General features: G+C 39.7%; 1 protein-coding gene across 1 annotated transcript in view; it reads right to left on the bottom strand.

The window, feature by feature from the left end:
- Window positions 1-13,032, bottom strand: part of CAP2 (cyclase associated actin cytoskeleton regulatory protein 2) — a 67,687-nt gene extending 54,655 nt beyond the window's left edge. The window contains exons 1-2 of the mRNA XM_050311823.1: window positions 12,777-13,032; window positions 852-976 (exon numbers count right to left, since the gene is read on the bottom strand). Of these exons, the coding sequence (XP_050167780.1) occupies window positions 852-975 (124 nt within the window). The 5' untranslated portion in view covers window position 976; window positions 12,777-13,032. The remainder of the gene's footprint in view (window positions 1-851; window positions 977-12,776) is intronic.
- Between the last annotated feature and the right edge of the window lie 6,677 nt (window positions 13,033-19,709).

Below are 19,709 nucleotides of genomic sequence, written 5' to 3' on the forward strand. Positions count from 1 at the left end.
ATGTACTCTTCTCTGGAGAATGCAGGAAAGGGCCAAAAGAAAGCAAAAGGACATGAAGCTAATGAGGAGATATATGTTGGGGTTCTAGATGAAAAAACAAGCTCTCGAGAAAGGAAAGGGCACCTCTATTCAATCAAATCTGGAGCTGCCATGTTTATAGGATTATTTACCCTATAAATTTCAGAAACAACAAAAAATTAAGGAGTGAAAAAATATGATTTGGTGATATGACGTGAATAAACAGACTTTTTTTGGGTATATTCTCCAATGTAGTGGTTTGGAGATCCACTTGAGAAAAGAGGGCTCAAGAGACAGCAATGTAAGGCCATGGATGTGTAGCAGTCCTTAGTGAGCAAATGCTTATGAACAAATTCATATTTGATTAAGGGTATTAAATTATTAAATGAAGTGGGTCTGCACTGTGAAATTCAGAGAGAGCTGGCAAATAAACACAGTGTTTATATTGATGACCTCTAAAGATATATTTCTGCTGTAAATTTTGGGAATGTCTCATTCTTTCTGCTAGTTGGGCTCAAGCAGACATTTTAATCTGGTCAGTTATTTACAACAATATAAATGCTAAGATGGAAAGAGTGATAAAGCTTGAGATATGGACAGTATATTTCAGAAACAGTCAAATCTTTAATTCTCTAGGCTATATTAACTTGGAATTATGTGTACAACTAAGCTTGACATGTAACATTTCTAAATTAATTTTTAAAAATATTACTTTATTTTGATACAGAATTTGTAACGGGTAGGATTGCACTCCCTCTTAGAAGACAAACACATGCACTACTTGCAATTTTTAAATAACAGAGAGATGGTAATTAAAAAAAAAAAAGACTTACTTCCATTGACTCCATTGATGCCATCACACTCCATTCCACCAGATCTATGTGAACCTGAAAATAATGATTCGAGTCGAGTCACTGCTTTCTCCAATCTCTCCATCAAACCATGAGTCTCTGCCATTCTGAAAAAATCAAAAAGGACAGAAACAGTGTTAGACCTCTGTAAGTAAAGTCCATGCTTCATGCTACAGTTCTGTTCACCTCTGGTTTTTTCTTTTATAAACTTCTATGCAGTGAAGAAACTGACATAGGGTACCTTGCTTCTTTGTCAACAGAGAATATGACCAAAACTGAGCTCAGGTTTTTCATTGTAAATAGCAGATTCAAACCATTGCTAGTGTAGCTTTGGAAAGTCTGCATGAGGTCAGTTTGTGACAAATGTATGTGTATGCTCCCAGTCAGATACTGAGATGACTGAAACAGTTATAGAAGTAACTGGTTAAAAGCTATGTCTACAATGATTTGCATCAGCCATTTATAGAGGCAAAAAGTACAGACCCAATTAATACTTGACAGAAAGCAAGACTTTAAATGTATACTCCCTGATTTTTGAAAAGGTACGTTTTGAAATATGTCTCAGTCTTTCATGCTTTGCAGTAAGTCTCAGCCATTTGACTGAAGACTACACAAGAATCCAAAAAGGTCTTCTCTTTATTCTTCTGGTAAGATTTATCATCACTTTTTCTCTTACAAAAGCATATGAATCAGTGTTTCCCAAGCTTTTTAAATCAAGCACTAATTAACCTTTGGAAAGGAAAAAAAATCCAGAGGCCTGCTTGTGCAGTACTGCTACGGTGCTTTTGACTTAAAATTAAATAAAAATTAGGTTAAATTTTTAACAACTCACACATTGTTTCTTTCCCCACAGTGTGGTTATCTGCTCTCTTACATGTGAGGCAGTGTAGGCATTGACATTTTTGAATACTGACCAATCTCTCACGGAAAAAAGTTCTATATACAATCCAGAGTGAGAATGAGTTATATTAGCAAAGATAAAGCTATGTTTAAATACCCAATCATTTAATACAGCAAGTTTAATGCATATGTTCCTCACTTCAGGTTGTGAGTGTTTGATTCTGCCAAGTGACATTCGGTGGGGGGAGGCGGGGGGAGTTGATCCATGGTTCTTGATTAATGTGATCCTTGAGAACAGTTCCAGGCCAGCTCCCACACTAGGCTGCATCCCCTGCCCAGCACTGGGGTGTGCAGAAGCAGGAGCAGCAGCAGAACTTGCATCCCCAGCTGGGGCAAGCAGGTAGTCAGAGGCTCTCTGGGACCACTATCTTGTGGCTGATTCCTGTTTGGCTTGTAGACTAGAAAGCTTAGGCATACCCAGGAATATATGCGTAAGTGTATCAGTTCCTAAAGAACAGCCTGCTAAAAGTGCTGGTATTTTTAAGATATTAAAGCATAATACTAGATTCCAATAAACTGCAACACTATGAAACACTTAGCAACCAAAACAAACATTGCTGCAACAGTGTACCCAGGGCCAGTGGAGAATGCCTAAATGTTATAATTAAAAAGTAACATAGCATGGAAAGAAATGGTTTTACTTACAAATGAGTATTAATAATGCTTAATAATAAAAAATAACAGTATTTTTATTTTTAAAATGTAAGTGTGGGAGGAGATTAGTTACTAGGTCTGTAGAAACACATGCAGAGCTCTTGTGCTGAGTCATGCTGCCTGTCAAACACAGCAGAACTTTCAGACTTTACCCTATAAATATAATGAGGTTTGACCTAAAAGTGAAGCAGGAGATTTTACAGCGAGAAACCCCTGGGAGAACCCTTCTCATGAGAATTTTGTCTGAAATTTATGGGTCTTTCCTATTTAAATGAAATTAAAAAAAACCAAAATTCCAAAAGAGGATGACACCAGACTAGACACCAGCATGCATACAAACACTGCCAAAATTTAGAGGGGCTCTCTTTGCTTATCACAGAATCACAGAATGGGCCAGGTTGGAAAGGACCACAGTGAGTCATGTGGTCCACGCTCCCTGCTCAGGCAGGGTCATTCTAGAGCACACGGCACAGGATAGTGTCCAGATAGTTCTTGAATATCCCCAGTGAGCGAGACTTCACAACCTCTCTGGGTGATCTGTTCCAGTGTGTGGTCACTCACACAGTAAAGAAGTTCTTCCTCATGTTCAGGAGGAACTTCCTGTGCATCAGTTTCTGCCTGTTGCTTCTTGTCCTATCACTTGGCACCACAAGAAAAGCCTGGGTCCATCCTCTTAGCACCTTCCGTTCAGATACTCATAGACATTGACAAGGTCCCCTCTCAGTCATCTCTTCTCAAGGCTGAACAGGCCCAGCTCCCTCAGCCTTTCCTCGTAAGAGAGATGCTCCAGTCCCTTAATCATCTTTATGGCCCTCAGCTGGACCTGCTTCAGTAGCTTCATGTATCTCTCATACAGAGGAGCCCAGAACTGGACACAGGTGCGGCCTCACTAGGGCTGAGGAGAGGAGCAGGATCACCTCCCTTGACCTGCTGGAAATGTTCTTCCTTTATACTGAAAATGTATACTACTCTGTTTGAAAAATCAATTGAGTTAAAAAAAAAACCCACCCAAATAACAAATACGTAATTTTTTGTAAGGGTAAAAAATCTTGGCACGAATGAGATGAATATATTAGGGGAGCTTCTGCAATGTTCAAACTTGCATGAGAATATTACACCTTTTCTTAAAACAAAGCACTGTTTATCCTCAAAAATATTATGAACACGTTCTTTTCACATTTTACCCTGTTACATAAAAGCCTAAAATGGTGTCTCTTTTGAAAGTTATGTTTTCAACTAGTCTAAAGTCAGGCTAGTCCAACAAACCATACTAACAGTCAACTCATTTAATCAGTATGTTAAAATACATTTCCAGTAGAGTTCTTGTTTGCCAGTGTTTGAAGATACAATCAGGTAGGTTGGTTTGTTTTTTTTTTAATCTGCCTTAAAATGTTCCTTGATGATGTCTCCATATTTCACTAAAATAATATAAATAATTCTATAGCAGACCTGTTACTTTTTGGCATATTTAGCCTGGTTTTGCCTGTGGAAGAACCCCATTGTTTGATTGCACACTCTAGATGTTTGACTGCACACACCTGGAGGTCTGAGGAATCTCACAAATGAGCAGACTTATAATGTTCTACCCAAAAACTTCCCTCTCTAAGATGCTAAGAAAATACATTACAGTGTCAGAAGATCAGAGGAATAACCCAGTTCAATAACCCTATGGACATCTGTATGCAACACTTTCCCGCTGCAACAGTCTTTTCTCACTATATTCTTCACAGCTTTATTCTATTCCCATTAGCTGGAGAATCACAGAATACTATGAGTTGGAAGGGACCCACAAGGATCATCAAGTCCAGCTCTTAAGCAAATGGCCCATACTGGGATTGAACCTTCAACCTTAGTATTAATAGCACCATGCTCTAACCAACGGAGCTAATCTCAGGGTCAGAACTACCACATGTTCTTCCAAAAACAGATATCACCAGTGAGGCAATCACAGAATAATATAGTGTTATAGCCTTTTAAAACAGAAGTAGAAACTATTTTTACCCTAAAATTAGGGATGCCAAGTTTCTATTGTTTTTATACAGAATGTTACACTTAATAACTCAATCATCATGTTTACAGTGTGCCTACCTTTTTATTTGTGTACTTATATATTCATGAGTACACGCTATTTGCATCTATACCTATATGCATGAACATAAGAATACACACAGGTATCCCTGTTATGTATGAATAAAGTGCAAGTACACTTCTGTGATTACCGTATATAACACTAAAAGTGCAAATCAGCTGTACATACAATAACCTCACATTTACATCTCACTTTACCATCAACTGCCTAGGCATCTATCTTAAAAACAACACTGAAATTAACTCTACTGTTCTGAAGCAAGGACTCCACTGTGCAATAGCATGAAAACTCTCTTCATCCATTCTCAATCTAAACATTGACATCTTTGTCTATATTTAGGGATTCATGTATTTGGTTCATATTACAACAACCTTCAGCATTTTCTTGGCCTATATTCAGCTGTTCGTCCAATTACTTATTCCGCTCTGCACGGTCAAACAGATACCACAAAGCCGCAGCTCAGAAGGAGTCAGAACACAAATGGTACAGTTTGACTCTGAAGATACTGTTTGTGTGATATAGCATCAGAGCTTATATTATAAATAAATAATAAGACTGGTCTACTCACAGGGTCAAATAAAATCTTGGCATGTTAATGAAAATAAAGAGGATATAAATATGTCTGTGGGATGCACACACTCCCATAAAGCACATTTTTACATCAAGACAGATTCTCTATCTCATCTCTACTAGTATTTTAATTAAAGTTTTGATCTTGAAGTTGATTATCAGGGTTAATCATATATATCTTTTCCTGGATTTGATGCTGACCACTTAAAGAGTTAAAAATGCTTCAACTCCCATGTATCCAATTGCTCTCTTGGTGGAGAAATACACTATCCTTCACTGAAAATAAGGTCACCTAAGAGCCAGGAAAGGTGTTAACACACATCTACTGACAAATCATTTAATCTCTGACATTGTTAACTGTCTCTTGTGCACAAAAATTAAGACAGAGGATCCACAGCTCTGCTCTGTTTACTGCTAATGATATCTTTTCTGGGAGTGCTAAAGGCATGTGATAATACTACCATCTGTCATTTCTTCCCCAAAAGAAGTAAAGCCAAAACCAGGTAGAAGAAAGCATATTGAAGCCCAAGAAGCAGATTTCTTTTTACAGACAGGCCTTGGGAGATCACTGCTTCTCTCCCCAGCTGTCTCAAAGCACAATTTATCTATTATCAAGGGAAAAAAACTTGGCTGTAGACCGAAATTCTCTGACATACTGATCCCAAACAGCAGTCAAACTGTAAATCAAAACACACAGGTATTATTCCTGTTACCATTCTATGTGACTTATGATGGAGGACCATATTGCTCTATCTCAAGAAGAAACAAGCTGTAATGAGCGCACAGGGAAAAGCAGTATAGTAGCATAAGGGGAAAAATAAACACATGATGACTTATCAGGCAGGTAAAAATGGTGGTTTGGAATACAGGAATGGTGCCACCTTGTAAAGTATGATACTACTCTGACAAACATCAGCAAGAGATAGTTTCACAGTTTGTTTTACTTCCTAGGACTCCTTTAATTTGAAAGAAAAAGAAATTACTTCTTAATTTATTTGGGAGCTCTTTTCCCCCTTGATACAGGTTCTTTCAAATCCATCTAGTACCTGAAAAATTATGCCAGGTCTCACTCACAGTCATGGTCTGAGATGCTAAAAGTCAGATTTGATTCTCCTCTGTATGTCAAAAAAGGGTAGATGCTTAAAACAGAACATAGCCAGCATTTCATGTGGCATTTCAATTGTATCTACCATTCGTACACCATTTGGAAAATCACAGTGTTATTGGAAGTACAGCAGCCTGTACATGTGCTTTCTCTATTAGGTCTTTTAATAAAGTGTTCCTGAGATCTGAAATAAAATACACAGAAACCCATACTGCCAGCTGGTGCTATCAGAGAGCCAGTCATGAACAATTTATAGATCCAAAGAACAGTGTCCTCTGAGAGTTCTTCTGTACAATATATGTCAACATACATCAAGGGAGTGGAAATGTATACATGTTCCTGAGCATCTCCCAACTTACAAAAGCATCTTATGGCACTTCATTTCTGAAAAAAACACAAGCAGCCTGGGGTTGTAATTGCTGGCTTTCCTATACCATCATTCAAACATATACCAACTCCAAGCCTGTGTTGAGCAGGCAGTCTTTTTGCCAACTTTGGCACGAGACTCAAATTCCTGCTGCACCCCATACTGGTTCAGAAAATGAAAACGCACTGGCCTGGGGCTGCTGGAGTTGCTTATTCCCAGGCAGAGCTCAGAAGCAGCTTTGTATTGGCTGAGAAGTAAGGAGGAGCACCTGAAGCTATTTGGGTTACTACCATAAAAGATTCTGGGTGGAGAATGAAAAGGGAGCATTGGTTAGAAGAAAGTATGTGTTGGTAGACCAATAGGAACATTACCTTGTATGGTTTGTGTTTTGTCTCACATTAGCTGTATGGGAGGAATGTAAACAGGCTTCTCAAACTGATGTCCAAGTGGATTAAACCAGAGGACCTCTCTGTAAAGCCCTGTGTGAGGAGAATTATTTGGGTTTCAAATCAGAGCCTTTTTTGTTCTTTAGCCCCTAGATCTGCTACAAATTCACTTGGAAGCAATGTACTTTTAAGTATAGAGAAAAAAAAATCTTTTTTTTTTTAAACCCAGTTAAAATATATAGGGTTTTTGTGTTTGAATGGACAAGGGTTATATCTGGGATAGCAAAAAGACAAAAAGGCTTTTTGTGGATGGATGGGCTGTTTTGGTTTGAAGTCTTGCCTGGCTCTAGTATACTCATCATAAAGTATTTCTCTCTATAGCTCAACGTGTGTTAAACCATTGATATGCTATGAATGAGTCCCTTATTGCTGTGCATAACAGTGTGTTACCTCAATTATCTTGTTTGTGGACTTCTTTCTTTGGCATAACCTCTGTGTTTTTCAAGAACTATTTCTTATAAGCAAAAAAACCTCTTTGTGTAGAAGAGGAACCTCTTCTATTTAATCCAAGTTTTTTCCTTTTTCTGGCTTTATGCTGCTGGTACCACCAAGCATACTTTTCTGTTTGCATTCTGGATCTTCCTCCGCTTCTCTCCCTCTCCTAGTGACCATGCTGCTATTCATAAAAACATGCAGGAAAGGAGTAAAGGCATTTTTGTATCCCACAGCTTAAAAAAAAATTACAAAACCACTTTGTAAAACAATCTCTATTTTGACAAGTACCTCTAAGACTGTTGATGCATTTTAGTTCTTATCACATCCATTTTAGTCCCATAATTATGGCTGAGCAACTGCAGACATCAAGCTCTGTGTCTACAAGTCAATGTAATAATAGCATGGACTGTGGTTAGGCCTCTGATAATTTAATATGAATTCTTTAAAATATGCCACGTGTTTATGTATGTGCTTAGTATCTCCTGGAATATCAGTTCACTTTCTAATTATACATAAGTTCTGCAAAGAGCTTCCATTCCTTGCTGAATAATTTTGAATGTCATCAATTTTGTGATCACAAAGAACGAGTTCATTATTTAATGATATACTGAAGCAGTCAAGACTTGACAGTCTGTATAAGCATGATTGACTTAAAATAACCAAGGCAACCCAGTTTCTAAGTACATTCTCCTATTCTTTTTATGCTCTCTTTTCATGTCACCACTGCTCATAGTCTTTTGTCTTGGTTTTATTTTATTTTCTTCTCTCCCTCCAATGAACTGTAAGAGTTTTAGTATCTCTCCAATCAACAGAAATGCAGTGTTCTTAGCCACCTCATTTACTATGTATTAGTGTGGGGGTTCTTCATGTAATCAAGCATCCTAAAGGCCTTACAAGCCATTTAATTACCTGTCACAAGTCCAATTACTGCCTTGCTGAACCAAGAAAATATTGCATGCAGGCATTGACTTTAATAAAGTGCTTCGGTTCAGTTCATAATAACCAAACAGTAAGATCCTTTATGCTACGGTTCCAAACAAATTGAATTTGAACTCTCCAAAGAGCTAAGTTCCACACAGTATGAACCCTTATGGAGTGTTCCAGTGCTTCTGGGATGTGAAAGGAAAAAAGCAAAGGAGGAAGTCACAACTAAGCAAACAGTATTGCAAGCTCTAAAAGTGCAAACTATGGAATTACTTCTGCAGAAAAAAGGAGACTAGAACTTCAGTACCAAGGTTAGTAACGGGTTTGTTTGCTGTGCTGGTGGCCTTTCACAATGCTTCCACACCCTACTTCTCATGCATATCCATACTATGCTGAAGCCTGAATAACTGGGCTTGATTTCAGCCAGTTTAGCTGGTGTTCTTGTTCTTACCAGAACATCCTGCTGCAATTATGGTCTCAGCACTCTGTGTCCTGATGGTCTCAGGCTCGTCATGGCTGCCCTGCTCAGCCTCTAGCCTGTGTAGCCCTTCCTCCAGCACAGCAGCTAACAGGAGGGCTCAAGCAAACTTTCTGCCATATGACTACTTCTCTGCTCTGCAGCTCAGTTGGGGTCTTTATTGATCAAAAAAACTCAAGGCCTTTGCCCATCTCCCATTTTAAAATCCATCCAACTGACTCTGCAATATGGCTAGCATTCCAATGGCTTGTGCCTTTCCATCTGATTCAGGATGAAATGGGCCACCTGCTACTAAAAAAGACCCTTCCATTTCCTGCTATAACCTGGTTACCACCTAGACGTCCTGAGTTTTAATGATAACCCATGCGATTTACTAGATCTGAGACATTTGGTTATTTTTCCCTTGTGAAACCCAGAAAGATCAAACTGAACCCATACTTGTAAAGTTAGCCTTTTTGATGATGGCTGCTTTAGGGGATCTAGAGCTGTTAGGTGAATTATTCTGCTGTTTCTTCCCTCTAAACAATGACAGACTACACACAGAAATGTAGATAATTATTTGCATTCCTTCCAAAAACCAATTCATTAAATATTTAAACTAATACAAAAGATAGCTTTAATGTATAGGATCTGAGCATGTCTTTTGGAAAAATATGACACTATTCAAAAATGTAATTGAGTATTTTCCTGGGGTTTGTGGGTTTTTTTTAAAATATATGCTAGAAAAGTATTGATTTGATTCCAAGTATATTACTACTGGTAATTTGGATTTTACAAGCAACTTCTTTAGCCTGCTGTTCTCTTAAAAATTGTGGGTCAGACAGAGCAATTCCATTAGCATATACTCAGGAAAGTAGTCTCAATGGGACCTTTTCAGTAACAAGAAGTCCCTGAAATTTGAAGTCAGAATATCTTTTGTGCACAGGTGAAATAAAGACAACAGTAGGCAGTATGTGTATGGACTATGGTGGTGCCTATACCCTAAAGCCTCGCTAACATGGTGACAAAGGTCACAGAGATTTAAGAAACTCCAAATCCCATAATTTTGATGAACTATCTGAATCAGCATAATCTCTCCCACAGATGTAGCTGTGCTTATGTATGCTTTTGTCACTTCAATGGACACTGCTTAGGAAAGGTGTTGCCATTCTGCCACAGTTTTAGCAGTGACATTCTGAAGAATAGCTGAGCCTTTAGAGTTCAAAGCATTTAATATCTGAAGAGTCAGTAAACCTTATCTAGCCAAAATTATGTGTTTTTCAAAAATATATGAGCAACTGGAACAGAATCTGTACAACATGAAAATGAGAAGTTTCCAGTTGTTCCCCCTATCGCAAATTATGCACGTGAAGTTACAGAGAAAGGAATTAAAATTATTTATGTATATTAGGTGTGCTTCATCAAGCAAAATCTTTTAACCAGTTCACAACAAAACAGCTGTCGGAATAACTGCAATAATGTATGCCTGATTTATTGTAGGTGTTTCTTTGATTTTGCCCCAATAAGCATGATAAGTAAAGAATGTTCTCTTTCATGTAGTCAGATGTTCTAGTAGGCAGCAACTGCAGATATTGAGTTTGCTGCTGTTGCACATGATGTTAAAACCCACACAGAACCACAAAGAATATTCTTTAACAAATCTGGCAGTTCACCATTTCTCTCTCTAGAGTTCAAACCAATCCCAGTTTTATTGTTACTGACAGGCCACAGACTGAAACATGCAAAGATTGTCTGACTTGCTCCAGGTACTGTTGCAAGTCAATGTCAAGCCTGAGAGCTGAATACAATTTGTCTGGTTTCCAGCCCTCCTTGCTGCACTCTTACCACCTTTTCTAGTACCTGCTAATTCAAATTCCCATGAATTTTAGACTTGGGGGAATTTTCATTCTTTTGAAATTTTTTTTTTCTAACTTAGGGTGCCCAATGTATTTTGCATGGTGAATAAAAATTATGAAAATCTAATGACGGGAGGGGATTTAATATATGTAATCTTAGTACTCTTGCTCCTTACGGTATACCAAGAAACCCTTTTCCCCACTAAAGTGAGAGCCACAGCTGAAAAAGAATAACGAAAACATGTCATAGGTCAGTTCTTCTGTAACAGTAAATAATGCACATCCTCTTAACTTTTATTTAATTGAGAAAACATACTTTATTCATTACATTTGGAGTTGTGCCTGTCCACCTTCCACATTTGAGCAGCATTCGAGGGGGAAGACGCAAGTCAATCACAGCAGTATTCTGAAGACTAGTGTTTTGTTATGCCCAAGACCAAAAAGACCATTTTGTTGTATGCACCTGGCTTTGTTACAGAAGGTGGATTGCCTTTGTTCTTGTGCAAACTTGCTCAAAATAGAACCAGTGTTATGAAATCCTTGTGCTGCAAATGCACAGAACCATAAAAAAGTTTATTATCATTTGCATAATAAGTAATTAATAGGAAACGCTAGGATAAAAATTGCATAAAAATTAGGACTCGCAGGCATGTCTTAAAAAGCCAATTTTGAAAGTACTATATTGAGTTTTAACTCATTTTATCTATCACTTTGCTATTTTAAATAATTTTTAAAGTTACATTTCTGAATTGGTATGAGTTTTCTGATTACAATTTCACAGAGGAATGAAACGTGGTAGTCCATAAACCATTGCCACTTTTGCCTGGCTTAAAAATAACTTGATAAAAATCTGACGTTTTATCCCACCCTGCCCCCCTGCTAAACAGATCCCTTCCAACTATTTCCTAATGGACAGGCCTCTGTGTAGATTTTTTTCTGGCAACATTTTTCCATCACTGCAAAACAAACACATTTAGGTAAGGCATATTAAAAAAGCTTTCTTCCCTGGATGGTCTTTGTTTTTAAGATTGCTCCTGCACACTATGAAGTCTGAATTCTACTTGATAAAAATCCTCACCGTTGATCCTGTAATGCTAAGATACAAATCTACAACAATCCCCAAAACAAAGGACAGACGGCACATTTTTAGGTGGGGTCATAAGTTCTCCTCGGCTTTGTGCTGGCTGTGTCTCCGGGGTAGTTCTCCTTCAGATGTCAAGTCCCTGCAAAATGCAGAATCTCGGCTTCACGGTCCTTCATTTCTGCCTTCCTCCTGCCCACTCTGAACTCCGCCTTGTATCTGAAGTATCCTTCGTATCTTTCTATGTAAAGGTATATATTATGCCTTCAGATCCCTACCCTAAGATGCTATTTAACCTTTTCTTCTGGGCTAAACCTGTAGGCTCTCTTCTGCCACCTCCACCACACGCACAACTCTAGCTCCAAGGGCGGGGGGGATCCAAGGACTCGGCGCCCAGCTACCCACGGGCACTACAGCCACCTCCCTCAGAATTAGATCATCTTACGCTGATTAAGAGAGTTCAAGACCAGCACAGTTTGACAGCCAGGTCTGCATAAACAAGCCGAGGGAATTTTTAATAGCCCGTCGGAAAGCCGGCTTGCCGGGACCCGGGGCGGGGGCCCAAAGTCACTCACGGCGCTGACCGGGGGGCTCGGCGGAGGAGGTCTGGCTTCAGCCCCAAAGAGGATCCCTCATCTGCCGTGGTATTTCTCTCGGGTCTCCCCGCTCCCCGCCCAGATTACTTCCTCCCCACTTATCACGCAGGGGATCGGAGGGAGGGAGGGGGGAGGCTTTCCGTGCGCAGCCCGGCGCAGGTGACAGGAGGGAAGTCGAAGGGCAGCCCGGTCCCTGACCCACATAGCACCCGGGGCACGGCTCGCCCAAGGAATTACGCTGCCACTCTGCAGCTCCCGGCCGAGCCCAGAGCCGTCCCCTCACCGCTGTCCCCCATCCCCAAGATGTCCGCTGCTGCTGCCGCCGGCGGGAGCGCAGCCACGGCCCCGGCCGCGCCTGCCCGGGGCCGGAGAGGTCGGGCCGCTCCCCGCATCCCGCCCCTCCCGCCGCCGCCTGTTCTTGAGTTACCTGTTTTGATGACCCGCGTAGCCTTTTTTTCCCCTTCCTCTCTGCAATGAAAATCCGAGGCCGGTCACTCGCTCCCCCCCCTCCCTCGCCTCGCCGCTGCTCTCCCTCCTCCTCCTCCTCTTCCTCCTCCTCCTCCTCCTCCTCAGCGGGAGCCGGTGTCAGTCAGTCACATCAGCTGCCCGGGCAGGCAGGGAGAGAAGTGCCCAGCAGCTTCCGGGAGTGCCAAATAAAGACAAGTCCAGAAAGGGAGAGAGACGGTGGCAGAGATGGAGAAAGAAAGCAAAAAGTGGGTGGAGTGTGAAAATGGAGAGAGAGGGAGAGGTGTCTCACGGCGGCGGCTGGGAATCTGGGGAAATGGCAGTGGTGGAGCATCACGCAAGGAGCAGGGGAGAGCGCTGGCACCCAGGGCAGGGACACCCACGGCCACTGGCATGGTGGCCCCGCTTGCCCATCGGGCACAGCTTGGGAGAGTGGGAAGTGAGCATCCCACACCACACTGGCCCGGTCCATGCTGGGAAAGGAGAGCGGGGCCCGTGTGGAAACCATCAGACTCCTCACCTCACATGGCAGGGGAGGCTGAGGGGCAGCCTCATGTATACCAGCAAGTTGCCTACTCTGAGCCGGACTAACTGTGCCAGCCTGACCACTGCTGTAGCTGGGCCCACGGCGGGGCTGCTGCCTTCATTCACTATGGCCATGAAATCAGGACTTCTCCCAGCAGGCAAATCCTCACGCCTAGGCCTTGTTTGTCAGGCCCTGTGGGCTTCACACCAGCCCGTACCCCTGGCCAAATAGAAGCACACATTTTGCACTTTTGCAGTGCACTTTTGCACTTTTGCAGCGGTCCCAAGGGACATCTCATCGTCCTCCCGAAATCTGCTTCACCTCCTCGTATCAAATGAGCTGGCTTTCTGCACAGAAGTCTTGGAAGAAGACCATGGATTCGCAGCCTGTAAAGGGACAGTTTGCTCCTGAATGGAAGAAGAACTCATTAGTTAGTGATAATAAAAAAGCCCACATACATTTTTCAAGTCAACCATGTGGCTATGCAAAAACTGGTAGCACGTTTCTCTATCAAATATACAGCTTATTTTAGAAGACTTTGTGTTTCATTTCTGATGGTTTGACAACACCACTGTGAAATATGGAACATAAGGATTTGGTTTAATTGTGCAGCAGTTAAATGTGGGCTGAGGAAAGTCATATTTTAACAAGAATGCCATAGTTAACAGGAGCTTACAGACCTCACATGCCTAAAGTCAGCATTAAGCAAAAGCAAGCAGACTCCAAGGATCTGTCTGGGATTCAAACTAACTAGTGCAGACAATGTAATTGGCATTGGAAATTGCAAAAGAATTACGGGCACAGTTTCCTGTGTGCAGTGAAATGAACTGCTTCTGCTTGGCATGTATAAACAGCCAGATGAAATCAACAGAACAGCACAAGTTTTAAACCAGAGGGTCTTGTCAAAACTTCCAAGAGGCAAAAGGTAGTATGGAATTGAAAACCTGACTGGAAAAAATCCACAGAACACAGACTCAATTTAAGAGAAGGAAGAAACAAGCCCAGAAGATCTCATTCTGGAAAAAAAAATCAAAAAACCAAAGGATGAAGAAGTGGTAAAACTAGTATTCTTAGATTAAAGCCCAAGTTCCATATTCCTTACAGCTCAGAAGAAAAAAATCCCAACACCTGTGCAGTGTCAGCATGATAAGTTGAAAATTTAGGATGAAAAATGCAGTAGACTTTCTGTAGAATGTCAATTTAATTTGAAAAAATATAACATAGTTAAGTGAAGAAAAGTTTTATAAGCTCTTACTCTAAGAGCTCGGTGAAGCACTCCACATCATCCTTTTACATAATAGGCATGTGGAAAAGAAGGAAAAACTATTGGGTATTTCCTTTCAGTGGAAAGTCTTATGAGGCTACCAAACCAGCAGATGCCCTACATGTCTAAAACATGTCTGTAATCCATCTTCTCTCCTGTCTTCTAGTCCTTTCTTCACAAAAACAAGTGAGTTCTTTCTTTCTTGTCCCCAGGAGAATTTTGGCAAAATTGAAAGGCTAAGACTAAGGTAAAGGGAACAAAATGAACCAATAAATTTAGTCAGAAGGAAAAAAAGGGAGATTCAGTAATTGTAAAGTGATCTTATAACATGGAGGAAACCCAGTGGCAAGCAAAGATATAAGATGTAGTGCCTGAAAACATTAGAGAAGAAAGCCTTGCATTTTCTATAATAAATAAAGGTAATCTGAAAGGCCAGTTCTAGGAAGAACTTTGTAGTTATTAATACAGGCTGAGCAACATCCCCCTAAAGAGAAGAAACAAATGAGAGATATACAAATTTTGGACTTTGCAAAATATTGTATGTGCAAAAATATGGACTAGATGACATGCTATTGTTTCATCAAGGAAAAAAGCTTGGACAGGAATAAAGGATAAGTTTTGGAAGTGGCATTGGAATTGGCATCAAGTGAAGCACTGAGCAAGGAATGATTGGAAGATCAGACTTTGGGGCTGAACACTTTGCCCTCAGTCTAAGAACACATTCATGTATTGGCTTAGATTTATATGCAGAAGGTACATTGATGCCAGTAATTGCAACATTAAAAGTTAAAGGTTTTTTTGTCTGTATACTTTTTCTAGTGGGGACAGGGTCACCAACTTCTGGATCAAAACACTGAAAAAAATCACTTAAAATTCTAATTTATGCTCTAGTCCTCCTGAAATTGTGAGGAGCTCTTCTAAAGCAAGAGGTGCAGTAATAGCCCTCTTGCAGGGGGCTGCATTAAAATGGAGCCTAGTGTATGCATTTAATATAACTTTATGTGTTTGTGGTTTTTTTTTTTCATTTTACTTACTGACTTTGCTGCTGCAGACAATCTATGCCAAGGCTGGCATGTTTTATTCCCTTTTATAGAAGAGTGTATTTCTAAAGTTGTGCAGTGATCCCAAAGTACAGATCAGAGGCTGTAGAGATAGGCTATCAGAATCTCCATAGAGTGACAACATTGTAACCTACTTAGAAGAAAATACTCTGGTGCATCTTTTATTTGCATACACGGGTTTTTTTTTGCACAGGCAAAAACTTGAAAATGTTAATTCTTACTTTCCCAGTCTATGCTGAAAATGAACTTTCAATGTATATGACTGTAAAATTTCCTATTGAAGAAAGTTGCATCTAAATGTTTCATAGAGGACTATGGAGAAAACCACAAATATTCTTGCTCATTTCCTTGATTTCATTCAGTCTGTCTTTGCTGGGACAACGCAGAAAATATTAATATGAATTAAAATTGCAGAAGCAGTTACTGATATGAAAATAAATTGGAATATCATGAAAATCTTATAGTGTGACTTGCTACATCTGCTTAAATAATATTGGAGTACATTCAGGACATGTCAAGATGCCTTTTGCCTACCAAATCTGCTGTTTAGTCCACAGAATTTGAAAAACAGCATATAGCTAATTAACAAAATGCATCTGAAGTATCTTTGTGGGTATCTTGTACAGATCAAGTGTCAAAACACACAGGGAAAAAAAGAAGGAAGACTATGCCAAAGAAGTGGACTATTTTTCCTCTTTCAAACTAGTGTGAAATAAGGCTGAATCTGTCATCATTCAATCTGATCACCTGTAAAATATTCAGGCAGATTCAATTTACATTTAATTTCAAAGATGTCATTCTACTGCTTTTTTATCTCTTCTCTGTATTCTCTTCTCTTGTATGCAGTAAGCTCCGGGGGTGTGGACTCTCGTAACTGTACATTAATTAGTTGTATGCTTCTTTTTAGGCATGGCAACATAAAAAGTTAAGTAATAAGCACATACTTATCTTTAAGTATGTGAGTAATGGCATCCCTGTGTAGCAGAACACTTAAGCATTCCCGTTGTATTTAAGCAGCTTGTCGCATGGGGATGGAATTACTCACTTGTTTATAATTCAGGATATGTTTAAGGGCTTTGCTGAGTCCAAGGGGAAATTGTTCTGATCTCACAAATACTAAGCTTTGTGACTACTTTTACTAATGTTAGTTTTGTAATTTAATTCAGGTCTGTAGAGGTTTTGGGAAAGGCACTCAGTGAATATTGGGCCTCAGTTCTGCTACGTATTTGCATTGCACTATCTATTGATTATCATGGGATACAGGCTTATGTTGTATTTTTGCTACATATCCTTTTTTGTACAGTACTGCATTTTGATAATGGATTTTAAGTGGAGTTTTGTGCTTCTCATTTCATTACAAGCAGAAATTTGCAAGGAACTTTCAGTGAAGATGATTTGACTGAGAGAGTAAGGAAAGCAAATTTTCCAAGTATTTGTGTGTGAGTATAGAGTTATTGTGCCACCTTAAACTACTCTTTTGCTCTGTATGAAACCTGTGGAAGCAGTAGTCAAAAGGAATGACAAAGTCTTACTCATTGGTCAATGCTAGTTTTCCTGGTTTAGAATCTTTAGCACTGCTGGCTCTATTTTCACTTTTCTTTCAGTCTAGGCTGCAGGGGATCTTTTAAGAGAAACTGGCAGTGTTCTCTAATTATGCACCAGTACAACTAAACAATGTGAGGTAGTACTCAGCTTAGTATTTGAGTACACAGTTTTGCTTTGACAATGTTTCAGGACAGCTTTACCACGATGCTGGGTCACTGTTTCAGACCCAGATGTGAGCTGTGAAACATCTTCATAGGATAATTTCAGCTGGTTAAATGTCCATGCTCTCAACCTTGTCATTGTCAGTGCTTTGTAATCTGTGTCTGAGGAAAATGCAAGTGTACCCAAATACTGCCAAAAGTCCAAACCAGCTAAAAATGTTTTGAGGTCTTCTTCAGGCCACAGCTTCTTTGACTCATTCAAAATGTCCTGCCATCCTTAGCAGCAGCTCCAGTCACTTGCAGAATGTGTGGAGAGGTCAGACATGGAAGTCTGGTGTTTTAATCTGTGTTTTCTTGTGGCTGCAGTTTTCTCTTACTAGAAGACATTCTTCTCCTTGTTGTATGCTGCTGTGTTTCTTTCATCACTATGTGTATGGTGGCATCACTGTCATGATAGAGCTTGCCAAGACTTACTGTGTCTACATCATCAGTAAAATGCATCAGTCCTCTCCATGTACTACTAGCAGTTAAAATCCCTCATTTAGTGATCAGTAAAAGTAATTTTTGCTTATTGCTGAGGAGTTTCTGCCATGGCTTCCTTTTTGTTTCAGGAAATCCAGGTTGCAATTCTTTTTTTTTCATCTCCTAGAGGTAGAAAGCGTAGAACCAGTTCTAAACATTTTCCTGGGAAGACTTACAGATGATTCCCTGAGATCAACATTCTTGTTGCATAGGAAAGAAAGCCCAGACAGCTGGTGCAGCAGAAGTATGGAAAAATCCAGACACACAAAAAATTAGATTTTTTTTTTCTAAAAAGCTGAGGATATTTGAGATTCTTTTGGTTAATAAATTAAAGGTCTACTATGCAAACCACTTGTCTAGAAACTTTTTTTTTTTTTTAATAATTACAGAATCATCTGATTCTAGGAAACAGTGCTATGGAGAAAACACCAAATCGTGCAAAATTTTTTGTAACATCCCATTAACTGATAAGTTGGTAACAAATTTTTTACAGAGAGAACACTTTTTAGGACATATTAAAATAGTACTGTGGGCAGGTAACCAATATGTATTCTGACAGTTATACACTTAGTGTTGTTCCAAGCCTTTAAATTAGACTGTGCCTTTATTCAAACAGTAGTTCACAAGTAGTGTAACCCCAACTGTGGTCATTGCAGGCTGAGTAAGTCAAAGAAAAACCCCCTTAGAGACACAATTCCTCTGTTCTTTCACAACAGTTAATTAGCTGCTGGGTGACATTTGCTACCCCGTTCTGCCAATGCAGTGCCTAGCAGATTTTGTCCACCTCCAAGCTCCTTTGTGCCGTATAGGTGAGGGGAAAGCAAGAAAAGCGCTCAGTCCCTGTTCAATCAGTTCATTCAGGCAGAAAATAAAGACCTTTACCTCGGCATAGTCACCATGCTTGGTCTTGTCCTGTAAGGACCCACTTAGCTATTGACAGGTATCTTCTGTAAATACACTTAATAACTGATTATGGAGTAGAGCAGGCAAAACCACGAGTTTTGAATGTGAGTGTTTGAAATATTTTACCTAGTTCTTGAAAAAAATCTGATGTGATTTATGATTTTTCAGTACAGAACTGGAATGCCAGGGGTGACAGCGATGTGAATTTTCTTCTGCTCCTTCAACCTCTCCCTCAACCAAGGACTTGAAGAGCAAGGATATTTCAGTTTTATATTCTCCTGCAAAATGAGACTGCTGGCAAGGATTCTTAGGTACAGTACATTACTTATATTAATATGCAGTTTTGTCAGCCTAAATTATTATTTTACAATTTATGGCTACCTAGATTAGGTGCAAGGAGCTGATCAGGCACAGCAGCACGGAGCCGAGCTCACTCATTTACTCTAGCTTTTATATTCTCCACAGCAAATGGAGTGGCATCTTTTTATTTTGTAATATTCTGAGAGCTTTTGAAGACCAGACCCCTCTCTCAAATCTATCCTTCTTAACACATGATTTTCCCATGCCATCTGTGGCAGAAGGATTTCCTCTGTTGAGTACAGAAGGGTTTGTTCTTTCATGAGAACTTTGAAAATATAAAGCCAAAAAAGGTTTTAGAATAAATAAAGCCAAGGAATAGAATAGAATAGAATAGAATAGAATAGAATAGAATAGAATAGAATAGAATAGAAATTAGAATTATTTCAGTTGGAAGGGACCTACAATGATCATCTAGTCCAAATAGTCACCTTATTTTCCTATTTTTTTCCCAAAAAGGAAGAGCAAAGAAAAGTAACAAAACATAAAAGTAACAAAACTTATTTCAATTTAATACCTAAAATGGATTAGAAGGAACTATAAATATTTAACGCTG

Source organism: Myiozetetes cayanensis, unplaced genomic scaffold (assembly GCF_022539395.1).
Source record: "Myiozetetes cayanensis isolate MyiCay16 unplaced genomic scaffold, myiCay2020 scf1, whole genome shotgun sequence".
In the NCBI taxonomy this organism is placed as follows: Eukaryota; Metazoa; Chordata; class Aves; order Passeriformes; family Tyrannidae; genus Myiozetetes; species Myiozetetes cayanensis.